At 37.3% G+C, this 22,202-nt stretch overlaps 1 protein-coding gene across 1 annotated transcript in view; it reads right to left on the reverse strand.

The window, feature by feature from the left end:
* The window catches only part of NAALAD2 (N-acetylated alpha-linked acidic dipeptidase 2), a 28,608-nt gene extending 6,979 nt beyond the window's left edge, over window positions 1–21,629 (reverse strand). Inside the window, exons 1-13 of the mRNA XM_010221528.2 lie at window positions 21,518–21,629; window positions 19,782–19,893; window positions 15,915–16,101; window positions 14,662–14,763; window positions 13,533–13,658; window positions 12,687–12,873; window positions 11,978–12,071; window positions 11,347–11,445; window positions 9,349–9,434; window positions 8,660–8,779; window positions 8,166–8,248; window positions 6,021–6,084; window positions 3,696–3,763 (exon numbers count right to left, since the gene is read on the reverse strand). Coding sequence (XP_010219830.2) covers window positions 3,696–3,763; window positions 6,021–6,084; window positions 8,166–8,248; window positions 8,660–8,779; window positions 9,349–9,434; window positions 11,347–11,445; window positions 11,978–12,071; window positions 12,687–12,873; window positions 13,533–13,658; window positions 14,662–14,763; window positions 15,915–16,101; window positions 19,782–19,893; window positions 21,518–21,599 — 1,410 coding nt within the window. The 5' untranslated portion in view covers window positions 21,600–21,629. The remainder of the gene's footprint in view (window positions 1–3,695; window positions 3,764–6,020; window positions 6,085–8,165; window positions 8,249–8,659; window positions 8,780–9,348; window positions 9,435–11,346; window positions 11,446–11,977; window positions 12,072–12,686; window positions 12,874–13,532; window positions 13,659–14,661; window positions 14,764–15,914; window positions 16,102–19,781; window positions 19,894–21,517) is intronic.
* Window positions 21,630–22,202: the final 573 nt, after the last annotated feature.

The raw sequence follows: 22,202 nt of genomic DNA on the forward strand, positions 1-22,202 counted from the left end.
AATCTGGAGCCTTGCTGCATGTAAGTCAGTAGCTGTGCACTATTTACCTTCCGTACCTGCCCTTGCAGATCCAGCTGTGCACCCCTGGCACTAAGAACCCTCCAAAGACAGGCCACTAGTTTTGGGGGAAAATTAGAAGAATCCTGGGGATTTCTAAGATTTTTTTCACACCTTATTTTAGCACAGTGTATGTAAGCATGCATATACTTAAATAGTGCTATGGAGTTGCTTCAGGACCCAGGCTGCTCCAGCTGTGTTCTTTAATACATGGAGAGGATAGAAGCTGTAAGTGGAGGTTTTCCCCATGCTGCACCAGTATTTTCTCAACAGGTTGAGCCTGTAACGTGACAGCTTTCTGCTATAGGAAGACTATAGGAAGAATTGTGCTAGAAGGAAGGGTCGAAACTGGTCATTAACTGTTTTACAGCAGCGCCAAGGGGAGTAAACGAAGACTGTTGTACAAGACACCATATGTGCAAATGCATTCCCATCTCATCCTTAAAAACATGGGAAGCTGCATAACCATTTTAGAAAAGATAAGTATTATTAGTACATCCATCACCCTGATGGGAAAACTATGAAACAGGACCAAATGAGCTGACTATAGCTGCTAGGAAATCTGTGGCAGATTCACAAATCAATCGAACACTCCGGTCTCCAGGTGCACTTATCAATCTTCAATAGTTATAGCTGAAGCCAGGGACTGTCTTTTAAATATAAAATTGGTTGTGATGGATGGAGGATTGGGATTTTTATTTTCAAAGAAGAAAAATGTTTCTTACAAATACCAGTCATAAATGCATGGTCAAGGCAAACGGTTCCACAGTACTGTGAGGTCTTAAATGCTGCATTGAAAAATATACAGACTTGCATTTGAAAATCCTAGGGGTTCTGGCCTCTGAGATTATGGCAGCAGCTAGCAGAAAAACAACAACTTTGGGAAGTGATTGTTTGGCTGTTGTCATTTCCAGGGCATTTTGGTCAAGTTCTAGGGCTAAATTGAAAATGGCACTTTCATAAAAGCCAGCTGAACTCTGCCATATGGGAACAGGAGTGCTCCACGCTCTGGCAGAGATATTGTTCTGACAGCTCTGGTTGTAAAAAAATTGGTCAGCTTTTTCATCCAACACTGAGAGCCTAGTGAAACACACTGTTTGCACTGATTTAGATCCGAATCTAGAATCAGTGTAAGGTCACTACCAGCTCAAGAGGATATGCAGAGTTCTGTAAATATAAAAACAAGGCAAAAAGTGACAAACCAAAAATGGGATTTGGAGCTGGACTAGTGCAATAGCTGGCTGGTGGGTAGCGATTTTCTAAAGTCTTGTAGTAGAGCATAACCAGAAAAGACTGTAAAGAACTAAACATCCCATCTGTATACTTGAGGACCACATTTTAAGAGCAGAACTCCCTGGAGTGCAGCACTTCACACGTACCCTGCAGGTTTGGATGAAAAGTAGCTCCCTCAAAGAGGGAAAAGAGAGATTTTGTGATGGGTATGCTGGGTTGGACTCTTTAATGTGAACAGAAATCACTTTCCTTCAGACATACGTAATTTTCATCCACATCTACACTAATGTTCTTTTACATACTGGACTTTCTGAATGAAATTCTATGTTGTGCAAAAGTAAAATGCAAAGTATAGGAAATATTTAAGTTCATTTTATATTATACTGTGACTTCCTGAGCTGTCCAGGACTTCCGGCTGCTCAAGAATCTGACTACCAAAATATCTGAAGACTTAAAGGGTCAAGGACTTGCTTTGTACATCTCATTTCTGTAGTGAGGCATCCCTCGCTTCTCTTACAGAGTCTATTAAAACAAAGCTGTTCTTGAGTATAACTTTCTAGACACAGGTTTCACAATCTGATTCCTGGGGGTTTCTGGTAACACATCGAGACTGGTAAATTAAAGATGGTTAGGAAATTAAAACTGCAGCACCTAAGAAACTGTTGTAGAAGTTGGTGTATGAATTTATTTTTCATATAGGTGAAAGGTGGTCCCAAATTGAAAAGTAAAAATAAAAATAAAGATAGGAAGGTACTATGCTGGAAAAATGTGGAACTGATGATCTCAAATTTATTTAGAGAGACAGTGAAAAAATATGAATAAGGCGAAAAAAATGCAAATGAGATTCATAAACCCATCCCCTTAATAATGTCTCCATGAAGTATATGCTTGTATATAGTCTACTTCTTATTATCTCTTTAGCAAGGAAATAGTATGGAATTATGGAGTAGTTGTCGGACTTTCAATTGCTTACATTACTTTCTGCTGGCAAAAGCTTAAAAGACACTGAACAGTAGCATTTTCTCAAAAAAAACCAAAAAACAAACAAACAAACGAACAAAAAAAACCAAGTCTCTCAAGGATTTCAAATGCTGCTTTAGCTGAATATTCTACCCCGAATCCATATTAGTTGAATGTGGGTTTGAGATCAAAGATTAAGGTAGTATTTTTAGTCCAGAGCATTATTAGTCTCTTTTGCAGATATATGGATCCCTGGGTGAGTGACTTGCTATGGACAGAAAGTATATTATTCTAACCAGGGTCCTGCACCATGAGGGACATCACAGACCCTTCCATGTATAAATTGTCATGACAAAAATGCAAACTCAAAAATGTGCCCATCTTCCTTCCCTGAAAGGTACAATGAGTAAGATAAAATGAGATGATAAGAAAATAAAATGTAGGGAAGAAAAGAACCCACAGGAATAACATTGATAAACTATCCCAGATCCACAGCAAGGCATTGACAGTTTAAAATAAAATGTACTGCATTTGAAAACTCAGAATGAATGCAACATAATTTATAAGGGAGACTAATACCTGGAGTTATCTGACCAAGAGCAGCTACAGCACAGATTCTGCTCCCTTAATAGTTATCGGGAAAAAAAAAAAAAAAAAAGGTACCTTGGGAGGTCTGTGTGTACAAAAGGAGACAATAACATTTGGTCAGATAAATCCCATTCTAAAGGCATCTATTTCTAGCCATTCCCTTTAAAAGAAGTCTGACTTGCTGAACTGGGGCACAGTTACCTCCTGTTTATGGAGATAAATCCAGATCTGAGCACTGTGCTGGCTCACACTCACCACAGTGATAGTGCAACGGCTCCTGCCAGATGCCTAATCTGCTTAACTCCTTATGTAGCCCATGAAATGTCATGCCTTGGTATGTCCTGATCTTCTAGCCCTAGGACTATTATTGCTGAGAAGTAAAACTGAAGGATACCGAACTGTATGTATCTTGCCTTGCTATAAGGACCCATGCAATCTTTTGTAACCACAGTTTCTCAAGGTCTTAGTAAAACTGAGAGAAGATTTAGAAGGAACAAACAGACAAGAAAAAAAAGGGAACAAACTAACGTGGAAAGAAATACATTCTGTTCTGCACTTGAAACAGAAATGTAAACACAATTTATTTCTTTGAATTTCCTCACACCTTTTGACAAATGATCTAGTTTGAGTATTTTATTGTCTTGTCTTTATCCCAATTATGTCAGATATACCTTCAAGCCTTTCAAAGAATACTGACGATGTGTGAGCCTGGGTTGTATACAACTGTGGGGAAATTTGGCCATTGATTTTAGTGGGATCAATTTTCTTCTTGCCCAGCCATAAGACATGATAGCCAATAAACCTGCAGTTCTACATTATCAGAAATTCACAAACAAGAGACAACTCTGATTTTGTACCTCTTTTGTCAGATTATACACCAGTTTGTAGAGAAGGGGGGTGCAGTCAACTCTCAATGTGTAGTTGCCTGAAAATGAAACACAGACAAGGAAGTTTTCCCCTTACATACCAGCTCCGATAAGCAGCATTATCTTCTTAACTGATTAATCCCCGCAGTTCTTTCTTACACAAACCTATCCTTGACTCTAAAATAAAAACTGTAGATCTTACATCAGAATATATACAGAAACAGACTATTTATTTGGTCATGTCGTGTAAGCTACAGCCTCTAAATGGCAGTGATGCACTGGACACAGTACCAAAGCAATAATGTAATTGAGCCTTCCCATAGTTCTAAAATACACCCAACTATCTTTCATTTTTTATAAGCCCTTTTCATTCACATGTTCTCCAAAGCTTGCGTTAAACAGAAAGCAGCAGTAACACCCTAGAGAAAGAAGTTGTTAAAAACAAAGTGAGTGCATTCAGGAACTGTGCAGGAAGGACCTGCTCCTTACAACATTTTTTAAGAAGTCTTCAAAGCAGCTACTTATTTTCTAATAAAAGAGGCCCTTCTGACTGGAGGCCTTCCTGAGGTATTCACTGACTGGAACTGGAAGACAGACCATCTTCTGAGTAAGAGGCTTGCAAGACACTTGACTTTCTGTATTTCGAACTAAACCTCACCCAGACAGGAGGCAACATAGATGGAGAGTAATGTTTTCATTCATTCTCTTTTAACCTCCCATATACCACCAGGTCTGCCCCTCACATGCAGACTAAAACAAGGAGGGGTAAGAAGGCTTTGCTATAATAAAATGCAAGCTATAAAATAACACTGTTAATAGATTTTGATACGGCTGCAAACTAATGGGTCATCCTTTGCACAACACATGCTCGTAAAAGGGCTAGATGGACAACTACCACCCTGCTATAACGATAGAAAAGATACTAGGTAACAAGAAACACTGTAGGGAGTGTGTGATGATAAACAAAATAAATATCAGAAGATATGAGCGCCATAGCTCCACCAGGCTCTAAAGATTTAAATTTTGAGAGTAAGGTGAAAAATGGCTAAGAAATTTTAGAAAGTACTTGGAGGGTGGTGCTCTTTTTTTTTCTTATTGTGTATTTCTTTTGCATTGGATTTGCTTTCATGTTTTCTTTAATGCTTGAAGTAAGAGAAGTGTTTGTACAATGAAGATTTGGAAGCAAATTGTTAATGCATCAGTGTGCTGGCTCCAGATCAGCTAAAAATTATGTGTTACAATCCATGCTGAGAATAAGAGGCAGTTGTAAAGCTATTATTTCATCCACGAGAACTTCTAGGCATCGAATTCTGCTCTACTTTTCACACAGTATGTAGGCTGCATAATTGAAAGAACAGCTCTCCTCTCCCTCTACCCCAATACAAACTCAGCATTTAGAAATTGTTTGGCTTTTTGATTCCTTCCAATCCCATTTTTGACAGACAGAATTTTCAGCTGACAGAAAGAAAAGGATTTCTTAAAAATGCCTATCCATATACAATGTATTCTCACACATCAAGCCTAAATAAGGGGGGTTTAACACCAAGAGGGCAATGCCCTAAACAGCGGATGTCATGATGCAGGATGCTTCATGGGACTTCACTGACTACTATTTCAGTGCATACAATGGCAAATGAATCCCCTTTATAACAAAATTCAGGATAATTTAAGAGGGATATCCTCCTCATAATTCTGAGTTAGGTCTTAGTGCTGGCCCCAACATCCAAAATCCAGTCTCTCAGCAGCATGCCTGTGTGACAGATTCTGTGCAGAATTTGAAGGCAGTAATGAGCACAATAAAAGTGACTCATCTTTTCAGTACTTATTTTTCTTGGACAGCCCTGCCATGACACATAATTAACTCTTGGCATAGCCAAAACAAAGCACCAAAATGGACTCCCACCTCCACAAAATTTAAGCCCAAGATTTTGGCACAAATTTTCTTTGGACCATAATAAATGATAGCTCTCCAGAGTATTACCATTCCACACCTGAAAGCAGCACAAGGAGCACCACCTTACACATATTAAAACTGCAATTGTATACTGAAGCTAATGAAGTTAAGAGAGAGTTTTAAATTCAGACTTCACCATTCAATAGCCTATAACACTACACTCCTTCAGGAGACCTTCTGGACTCAGTGTCCGTGGACTGGAGCTCACAGAGGCTGCTATTTGCCAAATTCTGTATTTGATACATTATTCTCAAGTTCACATGATCTATCTTAGGTTTGCCAGTCTGGATACATGATACAGAGTGAAATATTAAAACTGGCACCTAAACCAAGTGAAGTGAGTTTAAAAATAAAATACACACCTTCTATAGAAGAATCTGTGTTGATGTATGCAACTGCTCGCTCCTGGAGGACTCTGGCATTTTCCTGGGGTTGCAGAAGTATAATTGTTACTTTGAATTGTTGACATTTAGCCAAGGGCATGTTAAGGACATTGTTTTTTTTTTTTTTTTTTTTTTCCCTACAGCATTACATTTAAGAACCCAATCAGGATAAGTAGTGTTATGTATCTTACTAATTATATTAATGTCAGAGGATGGGTCAGCTATCTGGACACATGAAATACACTCCTGCTTTCTGGAACGTCTTAATTTGTCTTGCAAACCATTTTTCTCCAGTATCACTCAGCAGCAAGAAGGAACTGGAGAATTACTGAACAGTGTTAGCATAGGGCAAAGTTTAAAGTTATATACTTTTTTAAATTGTGCACTTATTTTGCCTAGAAACTATGGCACATTATCAAGTTGAATGTCAGCTGCTTTTTCAATTTGCAACACACGACTGTGAGCTGATCCAAAATTCCTCCGTGCTTTTAATCCTTAGTTATTTGTATGAGCTCCCACAACTGAATTCATTTTACCACTGGTACGAAATTAATTTCAAAAAAGGATGAGTCAAAGCACTGACATTTACTATTAAACTGAATTTGATGATTGACTATTTTGAGACAACAAAAGGATTGCTTTCATTCCAAATATATATATACATATGCTTTTTTTTGCACACCAGTAATTATGTTTGAAATTGATATTCTAATCAGTAACTCTTGGCTTTGTGATAGATATTCTAATTAGTTTAGAAAATTATATTTGATTCATTTAATTTATAAGCCAACTAATCATTTTCAAGTTATTTGAACAACAAATTTTGTTGGTAATTGATAACTCCATAACACAACTAGTGTCTTTAAAACCAACCGTAGAGGAAATAATGCTGCAAAAAATATAAAGGCAGGGAGAAAGCTTGTGCATGCATATATGCCTTACATATGTGCAAAATCTTATTAGCAAAATAAATCCTTTCATTTACAAGGAATGAAGATTGTTTACATAAAAAAGGATGGTGGCATAGTTGCAGAATTTTCTTTTTACACAGAGGAATTTGAACAAACAGGTTTATTTTCCTCAAGATTTAGAAAATGACAGATCTGGCAGCTGCAGAAAACATGGATGTAAGCTGTGAGGAATGTCTCTAGAGAAACTGAATCTAATTTAGGTGTCAAAGAGGACAAATGTACACTGCCAAAATAAAGCAAGAAAACTATAAGAACACTGCAGTGCAAATATGCATTGTGCTTATGGCTTTCTAAAATAGTACAACTGCCATGTCAAGAAATAATGAATTACTAGATATTAAATTATTCAGCCAAAACATTATAGAACACAGGTAGCAATATGAGAACAAATCAAACATAACAGACCTCCTAATTTATTCACGTCTTACCTAATGGAAAATGATATTTATAAGCATTATTGTTTTATATTCCTCAGAGTTTAAACAATTGTTCTTTTCATATTGACAGCATCTAAATATGTGTAAATATATGGACAGAGAAAGAATGCAAAAATAAAAGTTTAATGCGCAGCATACTCTTGGTACCTGTGGAGTTTAGCTGGGAAGTTTCAAATCCAACACTTCATCGTAAAATTAATTAGTGATAAAAGTTTAATTTTGCTTTTTTTGATCTAATATCCCCTAAACCAAGATGACAAGCCCTTTCATTTGCCAAAGAGGATTCATTTCCATGCAAAGGGTTTGGTGTGCTCATGGATCACAGATGCATGATCCACAATTTAGCTTATAGAAACCGAAGAATTTCTCAAGTAGGAAGTGAGAGAATATATCAATTTAGACAGTGCTATGATTCTGTTGAATGAAGGCACACTTAATTCATACCTCAATCTTCCACACAGTATGGAGACCACTAGGGTGCACTTGCTTTGAATTAAAGGAGATTTTTAAATTGTAGAAAAGCTTATCTACTCATGCTGTTGTGAATAGTTAGCTAAGGGGGACTCATTCCTTCCTGAAGAGGAGTTTGTTTTGAACCAATTTTACCTCGAATCAACTGCAATCTACGGACAGACACCACTTGACACTGTGTCAGTCTGCAACAGACTTCCGAGTTATACTTAGGGCTTTCTTTATACTAATCTTTATTTATTTACCTCAGCCCATTCTGTGGAACCCAACAATCCAAATTCTTCTGCATCCCAGCTAGCAAAAATAATAGTTCGCTTTGGTCTCCAACCTGTAAACACATAGTTAAACTTGAAAATTAAACTTAAATTTAGGAAGTCACTTTTAAAATGAAGTCATTTTTAAAATAGCACTTAACTGATATAACAGTAGAAAGATTTTCCTCTAAATTCTTTAACTGAAAGTATTTCTGTAGAGGCATTTCCTGTTAATGCAACATTTTCATTCCATACAACTAAAAGGATAATATCACACTGATGAGATACATGAGAGAATAACTTCAACCAAGGTCCTGTGCTGGTTATGCATCTCTTCACTGAATTTGCATAGTTCATAATGAGAAATACAACTTTCTATAGAGGTGAAAAGTTAAATTAACAGAGCTACTTAGGGAAATGCTCAACACAGTCCATCCAAGCTGCTGTTCTCCATACCCATCCTTTAAACTGTTAAAATAAGTTACCTTCCATCTTCATTTTACCGAAACTCCGAACAATCTCCTGAAGAACAGCAACCCCAGTAGTTGGGTCAATCCCACCAAATACCCAGGAATCTCTGTGACCTCCTAAAATAATATACCTGTCTGAAAAAATCATGCAATATAAATCTTTAATTCAAAGTAACCCATGTTTCCTTAGATTCCATTCCTACTTGTGTCAAAAGGAAAACAAGGTTAATGCCAGCCTTAAGGATTTATTTTTAAGATAATTTGCAACCATTCTATTACTTTAATGAAATGTAAAGATCAAGACAAGAAACATTTTATACATATTTTTCTAGTTAAAATTTTCTCCTACGTGACTTGCTACTCAGAATCATCATGATGTTGAAGTCTCAATTTATCACTAGATTTCAGTATTTTGCATTGTGTTAAGCTTTGCAAGGGCAAAATGTATGAATCATGTAAAGGGAATCCTATAGTGGAATATCAGGGGTTACAGAAAACTGACAGCTGTCATTCTAACATTTCCAGTCAAATATATTTTTAAGAATGTCAACACTAATAGGAGGGAAGGACAAGATAGTAAGGACTTCTCAGATAACCACTGCTATTTGATTATCTCACAAACTTGTAGTTTCTTGCAACATGAAAACAATTCACTAAATGCAAAATACAGAAGAAATTTAAATTCTCAGGCGTCTGCTGCTCACCTGGTTCCATAGCTCCTTTGAGGATGCCAATGACATTGTAAATTCGTGTGATTTGATTATTTGTTTGAACATGCATTCTAATTTTCCTGAAATGAAAAGCAGTGTGGAGTAACCATCTCTGACAACAAATCTCAATGAAAGAGTTTGTAATCCAGCAAGTTGGTGTTCCTGCTCTGCTTTGTGTGCTCTACCCTGATTTAACCCCTGACATTTTAACAGTATCCCAATTCTTGTTTCAGATTAAACTATTCATATAAAGATACTTCAATAACTAATCTATAAAATCTCAATAATTTAAATTATTTACTGATTTTGTATTTATAGGATCCAATACTTGCAAATCAGAGGAGGAAACTAGCAGGCATAAACAGTAATTAAAATAGATTTAAATGTGACCAAATTTGATAATAGTGTAGAAACATATTTTTATAAAGCATACACTGTGGGTTTACAGCACAATTAAGTGTAACAAGACAGTAGTTGGAGAGAGATGGTCATTATAATTATTCATCCATGAATAAACTCAAAACTCTCCTTAGGAGAGCAGATCAAAGTGATCACACTCTCTCAAGCAAACAAACAAAAAATGGTATAAAAAGGAGATTTACTTGAAAATAATGGAGTATTCAAACTTTCTTTAATCTGTAGAATTTGTAGAAAAAAATAAATAATTATGCTTTTAATTGTTTCTGGCAAAATCTCAAGAGTTTCACATTTGAAGTCATCCTTTCAGCAAAGAATCTATATAGCTGTCAAAATCAAAGCCTTCTTCAGGACAGCTACTGGATCTTTGCCCAGAAAATAAGTGACACCAGCGCCTCGAGCTTGCAAATGCAAATGTGCACAAGTGACTCTTTACCTAGACTCAAAAGGATGGTTCCGATATGGAGCTGCTCGAATAGAGAAGTATATGTAGGATCAGTCTATAATATTTACAAAACTGTGTCACTATCAACTGGGAAGATGTTAAAAAGTGCATTCTAAAATACTTTCCATGCACATATTCTTTCGATGGATCATAGTGTTTCCTTTCTCAGGAAGGAGAAAGTTTGCTTAGTTTGATTGCTCTTCAAGATGTTCAAAATACTGGTTTAATTATGTAAAATGTACTCTTTTGTTTGTTTTCACACTTTATTCATTTTCAGTTGCTGTTAAAAATACAGCAAGCAAGAATAATGATAAATGAGGTTTTCATGTAATTATGTATTCAGATTCATTCTTTTTTTTTTGCATGAGGTGGAGCAGTGATAATGATACATCATTGTTACCAATGACCCATTGTTGCATTCCTCATGGAATATTTCATTTCAAGTGAATATTTTTATATTATGTATTCCTATAGGAAGCAATTTATAGCTTTATCTAACACAGCTTATAAATGAGAAGGAATTGTTGGGAAGCTCCCTGACAATGAGTCAGGTCCCTGAGAGCCTATAATAATTGCTACATGGTTCAGTCTGTTAGTGCTGGGGAGCTGGCCAGTTTTATTTCTCCAATAGATCTGAGAAAATGTAAACATCAATCATGTTATTGTTAATCCAATTGGTCAAAGTCCAGTTATTCCCAAACAAATCAACAAGATGTTTTGTGTCCTTCGGCTGTGTTAGCATTCAGGACTTTAAGCCATGGGGCGTACCAAGTTTTGGGAGCAGCTGATGGACTCCTAAATCTTTTCACACACTTCTCAGATCTAAGTTCACACAAATCCTGGGAGACTTCCAGTGGTCAAGGGAAAAATATAGGGGAAAAACTACTGAATAGTCACTGCTTCCCCCTTCAACTACAACAAGCTGTTTGTTCTGTTGTTGCCTCAGTCACCAGAAACAGGAAGGAAAGGACAAGTGAGGAAGGGGTTTAGGTTCACTGAACAGGAACAGAAAATGTCCACTTTCTGCCCTCTAGCTATTTTTAAAAACATCACTGAAACACTGTCTGAATCGTAAAGTAAGGATTGAGGAGAAAAGAACAGAGCTTGATCTAAACTCCCTGAGCACAGACCTTGTAGAAAAGCTGTGTGCAAATCCTGGCCCTAGATTATAAGGCACATTGAGACTTCCCTTCCAGCTGCTGTCTGGAGCCGCGGGTCCTCCCATTGCACTGTTGAGTGAAAATGGAGACAAATAGGATTGACCAATAGGCTAAAACCGGAAATTCCTTTAATTGTTACTATACCTAAGACAATGCGGGCATACATTTTTTAAGACATACAGCATGCCAGTAACTCATTGCTTTGAAATCAGCATAAGCTTAAACATAAGCTTAAACAATTATGCACAGTTTATTAAAGTGGAAAGGCCTGTAAACCAACGTAAGTGTTTAGCATTTTGAGTGTCATGGGTTTGATAGTGAGTTAAAGTGGAGAGGTAATAAAAAGGATTTTTATTTTTCTACTTTCTCACTGCAATTCAGTAGATACTAAATTGTTCTTTAAAAACAGAATGTAGATAAACTTGTTTTTCCATAGAAGGCCCGCAGGCAGTTGCTATTTATTCATGTTTCGGAAGCACACACTACTACAAAAGAGCAATAAGTGCAATAACAGCATAGATTTTACATGCTTAGTATAAAAGGGTTTTGCCACATATTTGTGAATACTAAATTCAGTTAAAGAGGACTGATGGACACTCACCGTAATAATACTTCTGCATCATGATATCCAATGGGATGAACTGGGATCTTGGGAATCCCTACTCCTTCTTTAACTTTATACCGGAAAGTGTACTCTGAGAAAATAGAACAAAATGTCAATTTTAGTGTTCTTATTAACTTCCACCAAACTGGATTTACTTCTGGACAGTGCCAGCACACAGTAGCCTCAAACACACATCTCTTTTTTACTTCTTAAATCACTTCTTTAACACTGCTTCTATGAAAACAAAATGTTTCAACTCTTTCTATTTGGAATTTAGGATCAGCAAGGAAATATTCCTTTTGGAAAAGCTATTACTCCTCTTTGATATTAGACTATAATTTAGTTTAAACTGATCCTCCTGAGAAACACAGAAATTTAAGACGAACTATAAATATTGAATCATTTTGTACTATGTTGCACTACCAATCCATGTGCTGTTTTCCAATGAGCTAAACGGCTGGGACTATACAAAGGCATCATATGGAATTCACTGAAACTTACTTTATCAGAGAATCTCAAAGAAACCAGTTGAAATGACATGCAAATAGAACTTGATCTGCAGCAGGAAAATGAACTACTGACAAAAATCATTGTAAGCAGCTTTTATCTTACATTGTACTGGAAAAAAAGTATTCTACTGACATAATAACTTTCAGCCACAGTTTAGGAAGTACATGATGACCCAGGGTACCGATCTGTCACTCACCTTTTGCAGGATAACCTGGTGTTAGAGGGTCCCCCGCTCCATTCAAGTTTAATACATTCCCACGCTGGGCTCCTCCACCTGGCAGATTCCAGCCAGCTGGATAAGCATCTACTCCTGGGGCGCAGTAGTCGGCAGGGTCTGAATAAAGTATGATTCCTTGGGCTCCTGCTAATATGGCATTTTTAACCTGCGAAATTATTATTTTTTTTAAGAAATGTCAAATGATCTTTTTTTTTAATGCAGTCATAAATGTGAATGTTGCAACATGCTTCCAGGTCTGAAAATCACCTTTGTGGAAGAGTAATGATCATGAACTGAGCAGAAGACCACAGCATAGTGAAACACGGTATGCGCGTTACTTGTATCACACCGTTTTCATAGCTCGGGAGAGATAAAGCACAAGGCATAAAACAGAGGCACAAGAACCAACTGTTAGCTCTGTTATCACACTATTGCCAGCTCTGCTGAAATCCTTGTCTAAAGTCAGACAAGTAGTTATTTAAACTCAGTGCTTCAGATTCAAACGTTTACATCTTCAAAATACTGCAGCCCTGTGGAGGAAAAGTAGTAACAGACCTGGTTGTAAAGCCTATTCATTTCCCCAAACTAATCTTTCACAAGAAGTGCCTAAGGAGTTTGCAATCATCTCATTCTCAGGAGTTTCGTGCATTCATCTGGTTTTATTGTTTTGGAAGTTATTCTTAGCACATGGTCACACTGGATGGATTGCAGGCTTCCTTCTGCTCAGTGTTCCAGCTTCCAGTCCTCATTAACTCCTGCTGGCTCTGCTGTGAGCAGTGTCAGAAACAGAGACACATGGAGGGAGAAATAAAATACAATTCTTACTTTGTTTCCTCTGAAGATCTTCCCATATCTGGCAATGACAATCTTTCCTGTGCAATTAACTCCCATTTCACGCTCCAGCTTAAAAAAATCTTCAGTGCGGCCATAGTTCACATATACCAGATCTGCCTGAAAAGGAAAAAAAAAAAAGGCAGTTTCATGAAAACTAGTCATTCCGTAAAGAAAATTCCTGTTTTCACAAATACACAATTTCATTTATTACGTATAATATGGTTAGTTTTTGCATTTCTGCAGACAAGACCAGGTTCTGAAAAATAATACCAAAAAAAAATCCATAATGTTCTTTGGGAAATCTTGGTTCAAACTTTAAGTCTTCCTATATTTTCCTGCACTTAGCGAAGCCCAGTTCATTGAGGCTGAAAACTAAAACAGTGTAACAGAGGAAGCAACATCCGAGTATGAGTAAGAACTTATTGACTGTGAGGGTGACAGAGCCCTGGAACAGGCTGCCCAGAGAGGTTGTGCAGTCTCCTTCTCTGGAGATCTTCCAAACCCACCTGGATGCCACCCTGTGCCACGTGCTCTGGGTGTCCCTGCAGGAGCAGGGCAAGTTGAACTAGATGATCTCTAGAAGTCCCTTCCAACCTCAACCATTCTGTAATTCTGTGTTTTTCCAGACTCAAAAATATATATATATATGTAAGGAACACCATTATTCCCCTATTACATAATTTTAACCATCTTGGCAATGCAATGCTGCCCCTGATTGATTCCTCTAAGATAAATTTTGTAGTCTTTCAATACATAAGTATAGTTCAAAATATCTTCCTAACTGATTTATATGTTGCAATTTCTCCTCAAGACTTATGTTGTACCTCTCAATGTGAGTAACAGGGAGTAACCTGAGATGTATCCAATACTTTCCATAAAGATAAGTCTTTAAATCATGTGATTCAGATTTCTAGCATTTTGCGAAAGCCTGTTTTAATAGGAGGCTTCAGAACTTCACAGTGTGTGGAGTAGCTGTCCTTTTGTTCTAATTGTTAATTAACCATTTTACTAATGGATAATTAAGACTACTACAAGAAATATTTTGAGAAGTCAGAGGCCCATCAAGCACTTCCCAAAATATGACTTCAGCTAATAATACCCTTGATTTTTTTTTTCTTACCTCTGGTACTCCTTGTGCTGAGAAAGCATTATATGGTGGCAGAATACCTGTAATATTTTCATATCCCTGCGGAGGCGGTTCAAAAAACGATGTATTGAAAATCTATCAATTAAAAATGAAAGTGTTAAGTCAGCACCTCTAGGCACAGGTTTGCACAGTAAGTCTGACTATTGCAAATAACATGCTGGTTTACATAATTCGCTAGCAAAAATATAAATAAATTAAGCATGCATAAATTAAAACAAAAACTAGTTAGAGATACATAGCTTATTTTTTTTAACATGATGCATATAGGAATACAGAGAGATAGGTCATTGGTCACCAGAGGCTTATGAATAAATGACTGAACGTGAGCAAAGAAGTAGCTGACAGATGCCAAGAACTAGTGATGGTAAAAAGACATCTACTTCACCACAGGCATTTTAGGGGGTTAATCCCACCTATGTCATTACTTATCTCTTTACTTCATTGGTAGATACTCTTTAGCAGATACTTTCCAGGTAAATGTGCTGCCTTTCATCACTATCCATAACAGTCATGTTGTTTCAAGATTTACCTCTACGCTTTGTCACCCTGTGAGATCTATCCGAGAGACTGTTAGGAGAAGAAGTTTCTATAAGAATCTCCTAATTCCCTCTAAATTTACGTTACCCCTATGCCCATATTTCCCAGTTTATACTCAGTTCCTACCTACCCACTACCCTGTTCTTCTGTCAGCCCTGACGCCCTTCCTTACTCAGGTTCCTTGGTAGATTTTACTTCTAGGTCCTTATTTTTCTGTGTATACAAAATGGAGACAGTCATTGCAGACTGATTGATATGGATTGACACTGGAAGAATACATGTCTTGCATATGTTTCCTTGTTCTTAAAGTTTCCTGCACATTCATTTAAGGCTATTGATGGAAACAGGACACTATATCCTTAATCTGAATCAGGATGGCCATTCTTACATGTTAATCTGAACCAGTATGGCCTTTCTTACATGTTACAGCTAACTGATTTCAAGTCCCTGTCCCTGTGTGTCCAAAACATCCTCTCTAAATCTCAGTTTCTGAGGGACTGAAATTTCAGTCACTTTTTGTTCTGTTCTGCTGAACATCTTGGAAAACTATTTCTTAATTTGAGTCCCCTTTGCACTAGATTTTTCAATGGATTATATTATGCTGGGACATGGAGGTGGGAAGGCAGAAGAAGTCACTGTTACTTTAAAGACATCTTACATAAATGTAGTTTAATCATTAAAAATATCACCTCATTCCCTTGATCATCAATTATTGAGATGTAGTTTGGCTGCATTTCATTTGGGTAGGAAAGAAGGACATCATAATGAACTAGTTCTGTTGAATCCAGTCCAAACTCCTTCCACTGGCCTTGAATTTGTTTGGCAAGAAAAAGATTCTGCTCTGTTCCCGCGAGGTGAGGAAGCTTTGTAAAGGAACTGGAATAAAACAGAAAGTCACTAGTAAGCAATAAGCTCAGAGAAACTGAATGGCCAAGTTGGATCACTGTGTCTAAAGCTTATCTTTAAGGCACGTGCACAGACATTAAGTTGTTAGGGTTACAAAGTCTGAGCTGTATAACAAGGTTGTTTATCAGGGAGAGTCAGGATAAGCACAAAGGGTAGTCAGAGCAGAGGATTTTTCCTGAGGCCCTAAGATAAGTCAGACGAGCTTTTCTCTTTGTGTAACAGAATTAGCCACATCTATATACAAGCAAAAAAAATCAGTGTCAAAAACATTTAACAGAAGAATGTGAATAGTATGCAAGGAGCACAAAAGATACAGAAAAGCTACATATTGAGAAAGGAACTCTCCAAATTCTGGTATCATGATGACGGATTTGTATATTGTTGGCATAAAACATATTTAATAAGTTTAACTTGAAAAACATTATGTCAAATGATCTGAATATCTTTATTCCTATTTTTTTTTAATCAAAAGCCCGAATAATATAACCTGTATTAACAAATTTTCCTCCAGATGCAATACCTAACTGTTAAGAGGTCAGAAACAACTCCCAGCACCTCTAAGCAACCCTACACAAATCTGTCTACAGTTTGGCTCAGTGAAAAACTGACTCACAATGAGTGATGGGTGTCATGTACCACCTTTTGGATTCCCAATGGGCCACTTGCTACTGGCTGTCATCTCCATGTCAGGCACCACTAACTATCACTAGTAAATAGCATTAATTACCATTGATTAGGATCAGCTGAACCTGGCAGTTCAGATATTTTTCAACTCATCCAGCAGCTTGTTCTTCCACCACTCAGTTTCACAGCTTCCACATGGGAATGCTGTGGGAGACAATTCAAAACCTTGTTGAAGTCAAGGATGTTACATCCACCATAATGTCTCCACTCATCCACACAGCCGGTCATTTCCTTGTGGAAGGCAATCACCCTGATCAGTGTGGTCACACAAATAAGTGGTAAATGAAAGTGGTAAATGATTCCTTCTTGTTCTTTGTGTGTTTGGAAACTTTTTGAGGACTGAGTGGAAACCAATCAGTGCACAATCCCATACATTCTTCTTTCCCTTCTTAAAGATGATCACAACACTAGTCAATCACAATGAAAGACCTTGCCCAATCACCACAGGTTCCCATATATGCTCCTTTCAGACAAAAGCCACCTGGCCCCTGGTTTTTAATACATCTGGACTCGCTAGGTTGACCCCAACCTTCTGCTTCCTGCTATTGACTGTTCCTCTCCTTCTTGAACTGTGCTGGAAGACACAGATGGCTGGAAGCAACTTTTGCCACATCAAAACAGTATTGAGTACCTAGATTTCCTGTACATAGACTTTTTATTAGTAGCCTATCTTCCCAGTTCAACACAGCAAATTCATATTTCCTCTGCACTTCCTTTGACAGTACCATACTGGTAGTATCTATCCCCACAACCCTTTCAATCTCTCATGGGTTTTAGTTTCAACTTAGGGCCATCCTGATTTACTGCCAAGCGCCCCCACAGGACTTTTACATTCCTCCTTTGCTGCCTGTCCTCCTCTTGCATTTTAAGTACACTATAATTCCTTAAGTACTGTAGTTTAAATGTTGCAGATATGCTAGCAGAAAAATATACATAAGTGAAGATTTCTGAACTAGCAACTTGTGGAACAATCTATCATCTCTATTCCCACCATGTGCAAAAGACAACAGAGGTGAAGAATGAACTGTAAAGAAAGTAAGGTACAGGCAGGACTGATCTAAGGTGGACACTTCTGTAAATTAATTAAGCGATAAGATAAGGGGCTATAGGCCTCAGGAAGAAGCCTCCTACCTATAGAAAATTTCTAAATTAAAAATACAGTAATATGAAGTCATGGATTTTACACTAAAAACGCTCACTAAAAATGTCAGTGATGTTCCAGTCACTACACTGGGGAGCACTACAAACTCTGATTTTCAAAATTTAGAGTAAAAATTATCACAGTGGGTATGGATATAGAAACAATCAGCAAATTCACCCAAAACAAAGTGCGCTCTGGCGTGTAGTAACAGCCAATAAACAAACTCAGTTGATGCATTTTAGATTTCCAATCCCAAACTAATTGAATGTTACTGAACTGAAAGAGTACATCAAGTTTTACTTCTGTCTTTCACCTCCAAATAGTTTCAGCTTTTGCAGAGCTATGGTTAATGCTAAGGTCAAGCTCTCTGCATTTTCTGATACTTAACATTTGTTTTCTCCACTTATTAACTGTATCCAGTGGTTTATAAAATCAAGAATATGGGTCAAAATTATGCAGTTTGTAATTTTTCATGCCTTAAAAAAGGCTGTGGATAGTGGATAACATAGTTTTTATGCAGCCCCTGCTTTTTATTTGAACTTGGAAAATGAACAAGTAGGAAGTATTTGGCCCATCATCAAAGCAAGCAAACAAATCAGATAAGATTAATATCTTAGAGCCAAGAAACTGCAGCATAATCACAGAGCTATTTTGTGTTGTTCTTAGTGTGCATTACATAGACTCTGACTCAAACATAAACTTTAGGAAATCTCCCACTGAGACCAAGAAATGCAAAATAAGATAATACAGATACACTTAAAGAGCTAATTGGTGCCGGGAATGAAAGCTTTTGGTTTTAGAATTAATGTACAGAAATCTAATTTGTCAGTAATCCTTTGATGTTTATGATGCAGCTGAAGTCTTGCATGCTGGATACCAACATGTTATTAACCAGAAGTAATTTTTGTTGACTTTTTGTTTGTATATATTTGTTTCTCTGGGCAAGACGTAAACATGCACAAGAGGAATTGTTTTCATTTTCAATAAAACACATAGCAAAAGCAAGAAAGTATTTTTATGTCCTTAGCATTTTAGATATTTTGAAAGAATCATTCAGAAGCACTATAACAGAAACAAGTGTATTTCATAACAATTTACAACGTGAGGCTTAACCAAATCCATGTGCACACTGTATTTGGATAGGAACCTGTGGCTTCTGAAAGGGAAAACAGGATATCAAGGAGTCTCAAGCACCCACTTCCCAAGACATTATCCAGTCTGGCTGCACTCAAGGAATTACCACTTGTAACGACACACACAGCTCAGTGACATGCAAACTTTGTACTTCTGCAAACTGCACTCAAAGACTCCTGAAGACAGACTTCTTCAAATCAAGACTATGGAAATTCTTCATAATAAAAAAGGCACGAAGCACTGGCAGCAAGCCATGAATAATATTCTAAAGGATTTTACTATTAGAAATAAACATAACTAAACTAACTTGCAAACAGAGAAGAGTTTTACCTATGGAAGCTTTTTAATTCTTTCTTTATAATTAAATACTTTATGTGTATATCACAAAATAGGAAAAATGGAGATGGTTATAGAAATGTATGAGTTTTTTTGTATTATCTAGGTCTCACATTTTCTCCATATAGCTTGAAGGAAGTATTAGTTAACAACACAACTAATCTTAAAAGTTAACATCAAGAATGCAAAGAAGGAAGGGGAGTCCCTCCCCTTTCCTTTCCCCTAAAATCCTGTACAAAATAAGTAATTTCAAAGAAGTGCCCTAATGGTTCTGATTTCAAAGACTGTTTTTTGGTCCTGATGCTATGTGACTGATAAAGTAAGTTATTTGAAAAGCAAGGAACATGGGGCTTACCGAAGGAATTGCTTGATGTTTTCTGCTTTCATTTCAGCAATAAGTTTTTGTCTCACATTTTGATAGACACCCTCTGGGTTGGTTGCTTTCTCAGTCGGTTTTGTAAACCATCCTGAAACACATTTGAAAATCACCCTATTTACCAAGAAGCCCAGTCCTCACTCATTTAAACCTGCATGCAACTTAAACTACTGAATAGTCTCATTAAACCCAAGAGGATGAACAGGGCTTAGAGCACCCTCTGTCAAGCACAGAAGTGAAAAATAAATATATTTCATTATCTGAATTGTGTAAAAATGATATTTAAAAAGCATATTGTAAATCTCTAGATTTTATACTCGTTTTTTAAAACAAATTCATCTCTTATTAATCTCTAAAGTACCTCTTACGAGGTGACTTCTTAACTATTCACAGGGAGAGATTTAGACTCCTCATAATCATAATGAAACTCTGACTTAATTTATACATCTATTTAAAAATAGGTGCATGAGTATTCAAATTGAAGGCATTAGATTGAACAGCCATTCAGTAATATGGCTGAATGGCTATTGTAATAGTTGTCAATGTGAGGAATGGGCACGGAGTCTATTTAAAATGTCAAAAGCATAAATAATCTGGATTGCTAGACAATTTTGAAAAGTTAAAGATGTTTCAGATGCTATAAATTTGCAGGGAGAATGATGTTAAATATATTACTTTGGCCTTAAAAATTAATAAACAAATACTTTTGATATTTTACCTAGAAAACCTCCAAATGGAGGATTTGTCACAACAAAGCCAACTACATGCGTTGTCTTATACATAATATATTTAGTCTATTAGATTTAAATGTAATTGTAGCAACACTTTGAACATAGTAAAGTGATATCAATGATATCTGGATCCGATCAAAGGTCCATCTTGCCACTATCCTCTTCTGGGTAGTGGCCAAAAGATGCTGTTCAGGGAAATGTGTAAGAATAGCACAAGCACATAAGGATGTTTCTTGGTCCAAGTCAGTCTTGAGAAATTTGCATTTCAGGAATCTCCTGCATCCAAGTAATATTTTTTTATATTTAATAGTTCTCATGGATCTTTATTTCATGCTCTAGTCTTAATTGTGTGCTACTATGCAAGTTAAAAATAAAACAGGCAGATGATGAAATACGATTTTAGAGTGACTTAAAATCAAATGCTGCAAGGGTCTGCAGAAGCGGATCTGATGTTCATTTGAAGTACAGCAAATATAATGGTAACTTCAGCAACCCTGCTCTGGGCTGTCAGTCAAAACTCCTCCTCTTCACTCTGACCTTAATTTCTAAGGCAGCAACTGAATAGGAGCATTTAAATAGAGCTGCAGTACAAATCAGGAATTGCAAATGCAAAAAAAAAAAAAAAAAAAAAAAAAAGAAAGAAAAAAAAATCCTGGAGTTTTCAAAGTCATGGAAGTGTCAGATTCTTCCATTAATCTCTCCTCTTTTAATGTCTGATGATGACTATTCACCAGGGCTCATCTTAGGCTGAAGGATGCAATTACTGCATTCCTCTCTCTGCCCCAGATACCCCAATTTCTATAGAGAGAACAATCTCTTAGCAAAACAGTGGGGGCAGTGAGTATTTTCCAGTGCTCACACTCACAGCAAAGCAGTACAAGCTCCCTGATGGGTCATGTTGCCAGCTATTCTCAGCAGGGCTTGCACATAAGGATCTGCAGAGGGCAAAGACGTCGGGCTGAGTCCCGGAGGCTCCGCACTCACCTGCAAGGAAGCCCAGCAAGAAACAGCCCAGCAGCCCGGGGCAGCCCAGCCACGTGCAGAGCGTGGTCCTGCTCCCAGCCATGCAGCCCGTGGCTGCCAGCGGCTCTGCAGGCAGTGAGGAGTGCGGGAAAGCGGCCGCCTTCCTCCTCCTCTTCCTCCTCCCACCCTCAGCCCCAGGGCTGCCCCTGGCTCCTGGGATCCTCAGCGCTGGTCCTGCCAAACCAGCTTGGATGTTGATGCTATGGTTCTCCGAGTGCAATAAAAAACTTCCATTTCTTTAGTCTTGCTCCATGAGACAGTTTCTATGTTACTCTGTGTTTATCTCTGCAATAAATATGCCTCTAGATTGCACCAAGCAACATAAAATACTATTTTTAGAAGTTTTTTGTACGAATTATCAGGACCTTCTGCTTTTGAAAGTTCCCGTTTTAAGCTTAATTGCAATCAGCATTTATCCTAGTGGAAGTTGCCAAAAGATGAAATGGAAGGAGGGAAAAAAAATTTTTTTTCTTTACAGAAGAAGCACAAAATTGTTCCTCTTTGCAGTAGTGGTTAGATTAATGCCTGGCAAGTGATGAATACTAGGGCAGCTCAAAACACAGCCTAGATCAACGAGCTTCTAGGTTCCACCCATTTTGAAACTAGAAAAAGCTGCAAAAATATTTTCTATTCTCCTGCTTTACAT

Source organism: Tinamus guttatus, unplaced genomic scaffold (genome assembly GCF_059628265.1).
Source record: "Tinamus guttatus ecotype Peru unplaced genomic scaffold, ASM5962826v1 Tinamus_guttatus_pri_ptg000602l, whole genome shotgun sequence".
In the NCBI taxonomy this organism is placed as follows: Eukaryota; Metazoa; Chordata; class Aves; order Tinamiformes; family Tinamidae; genus Tinamus; species Tinamus guttatus.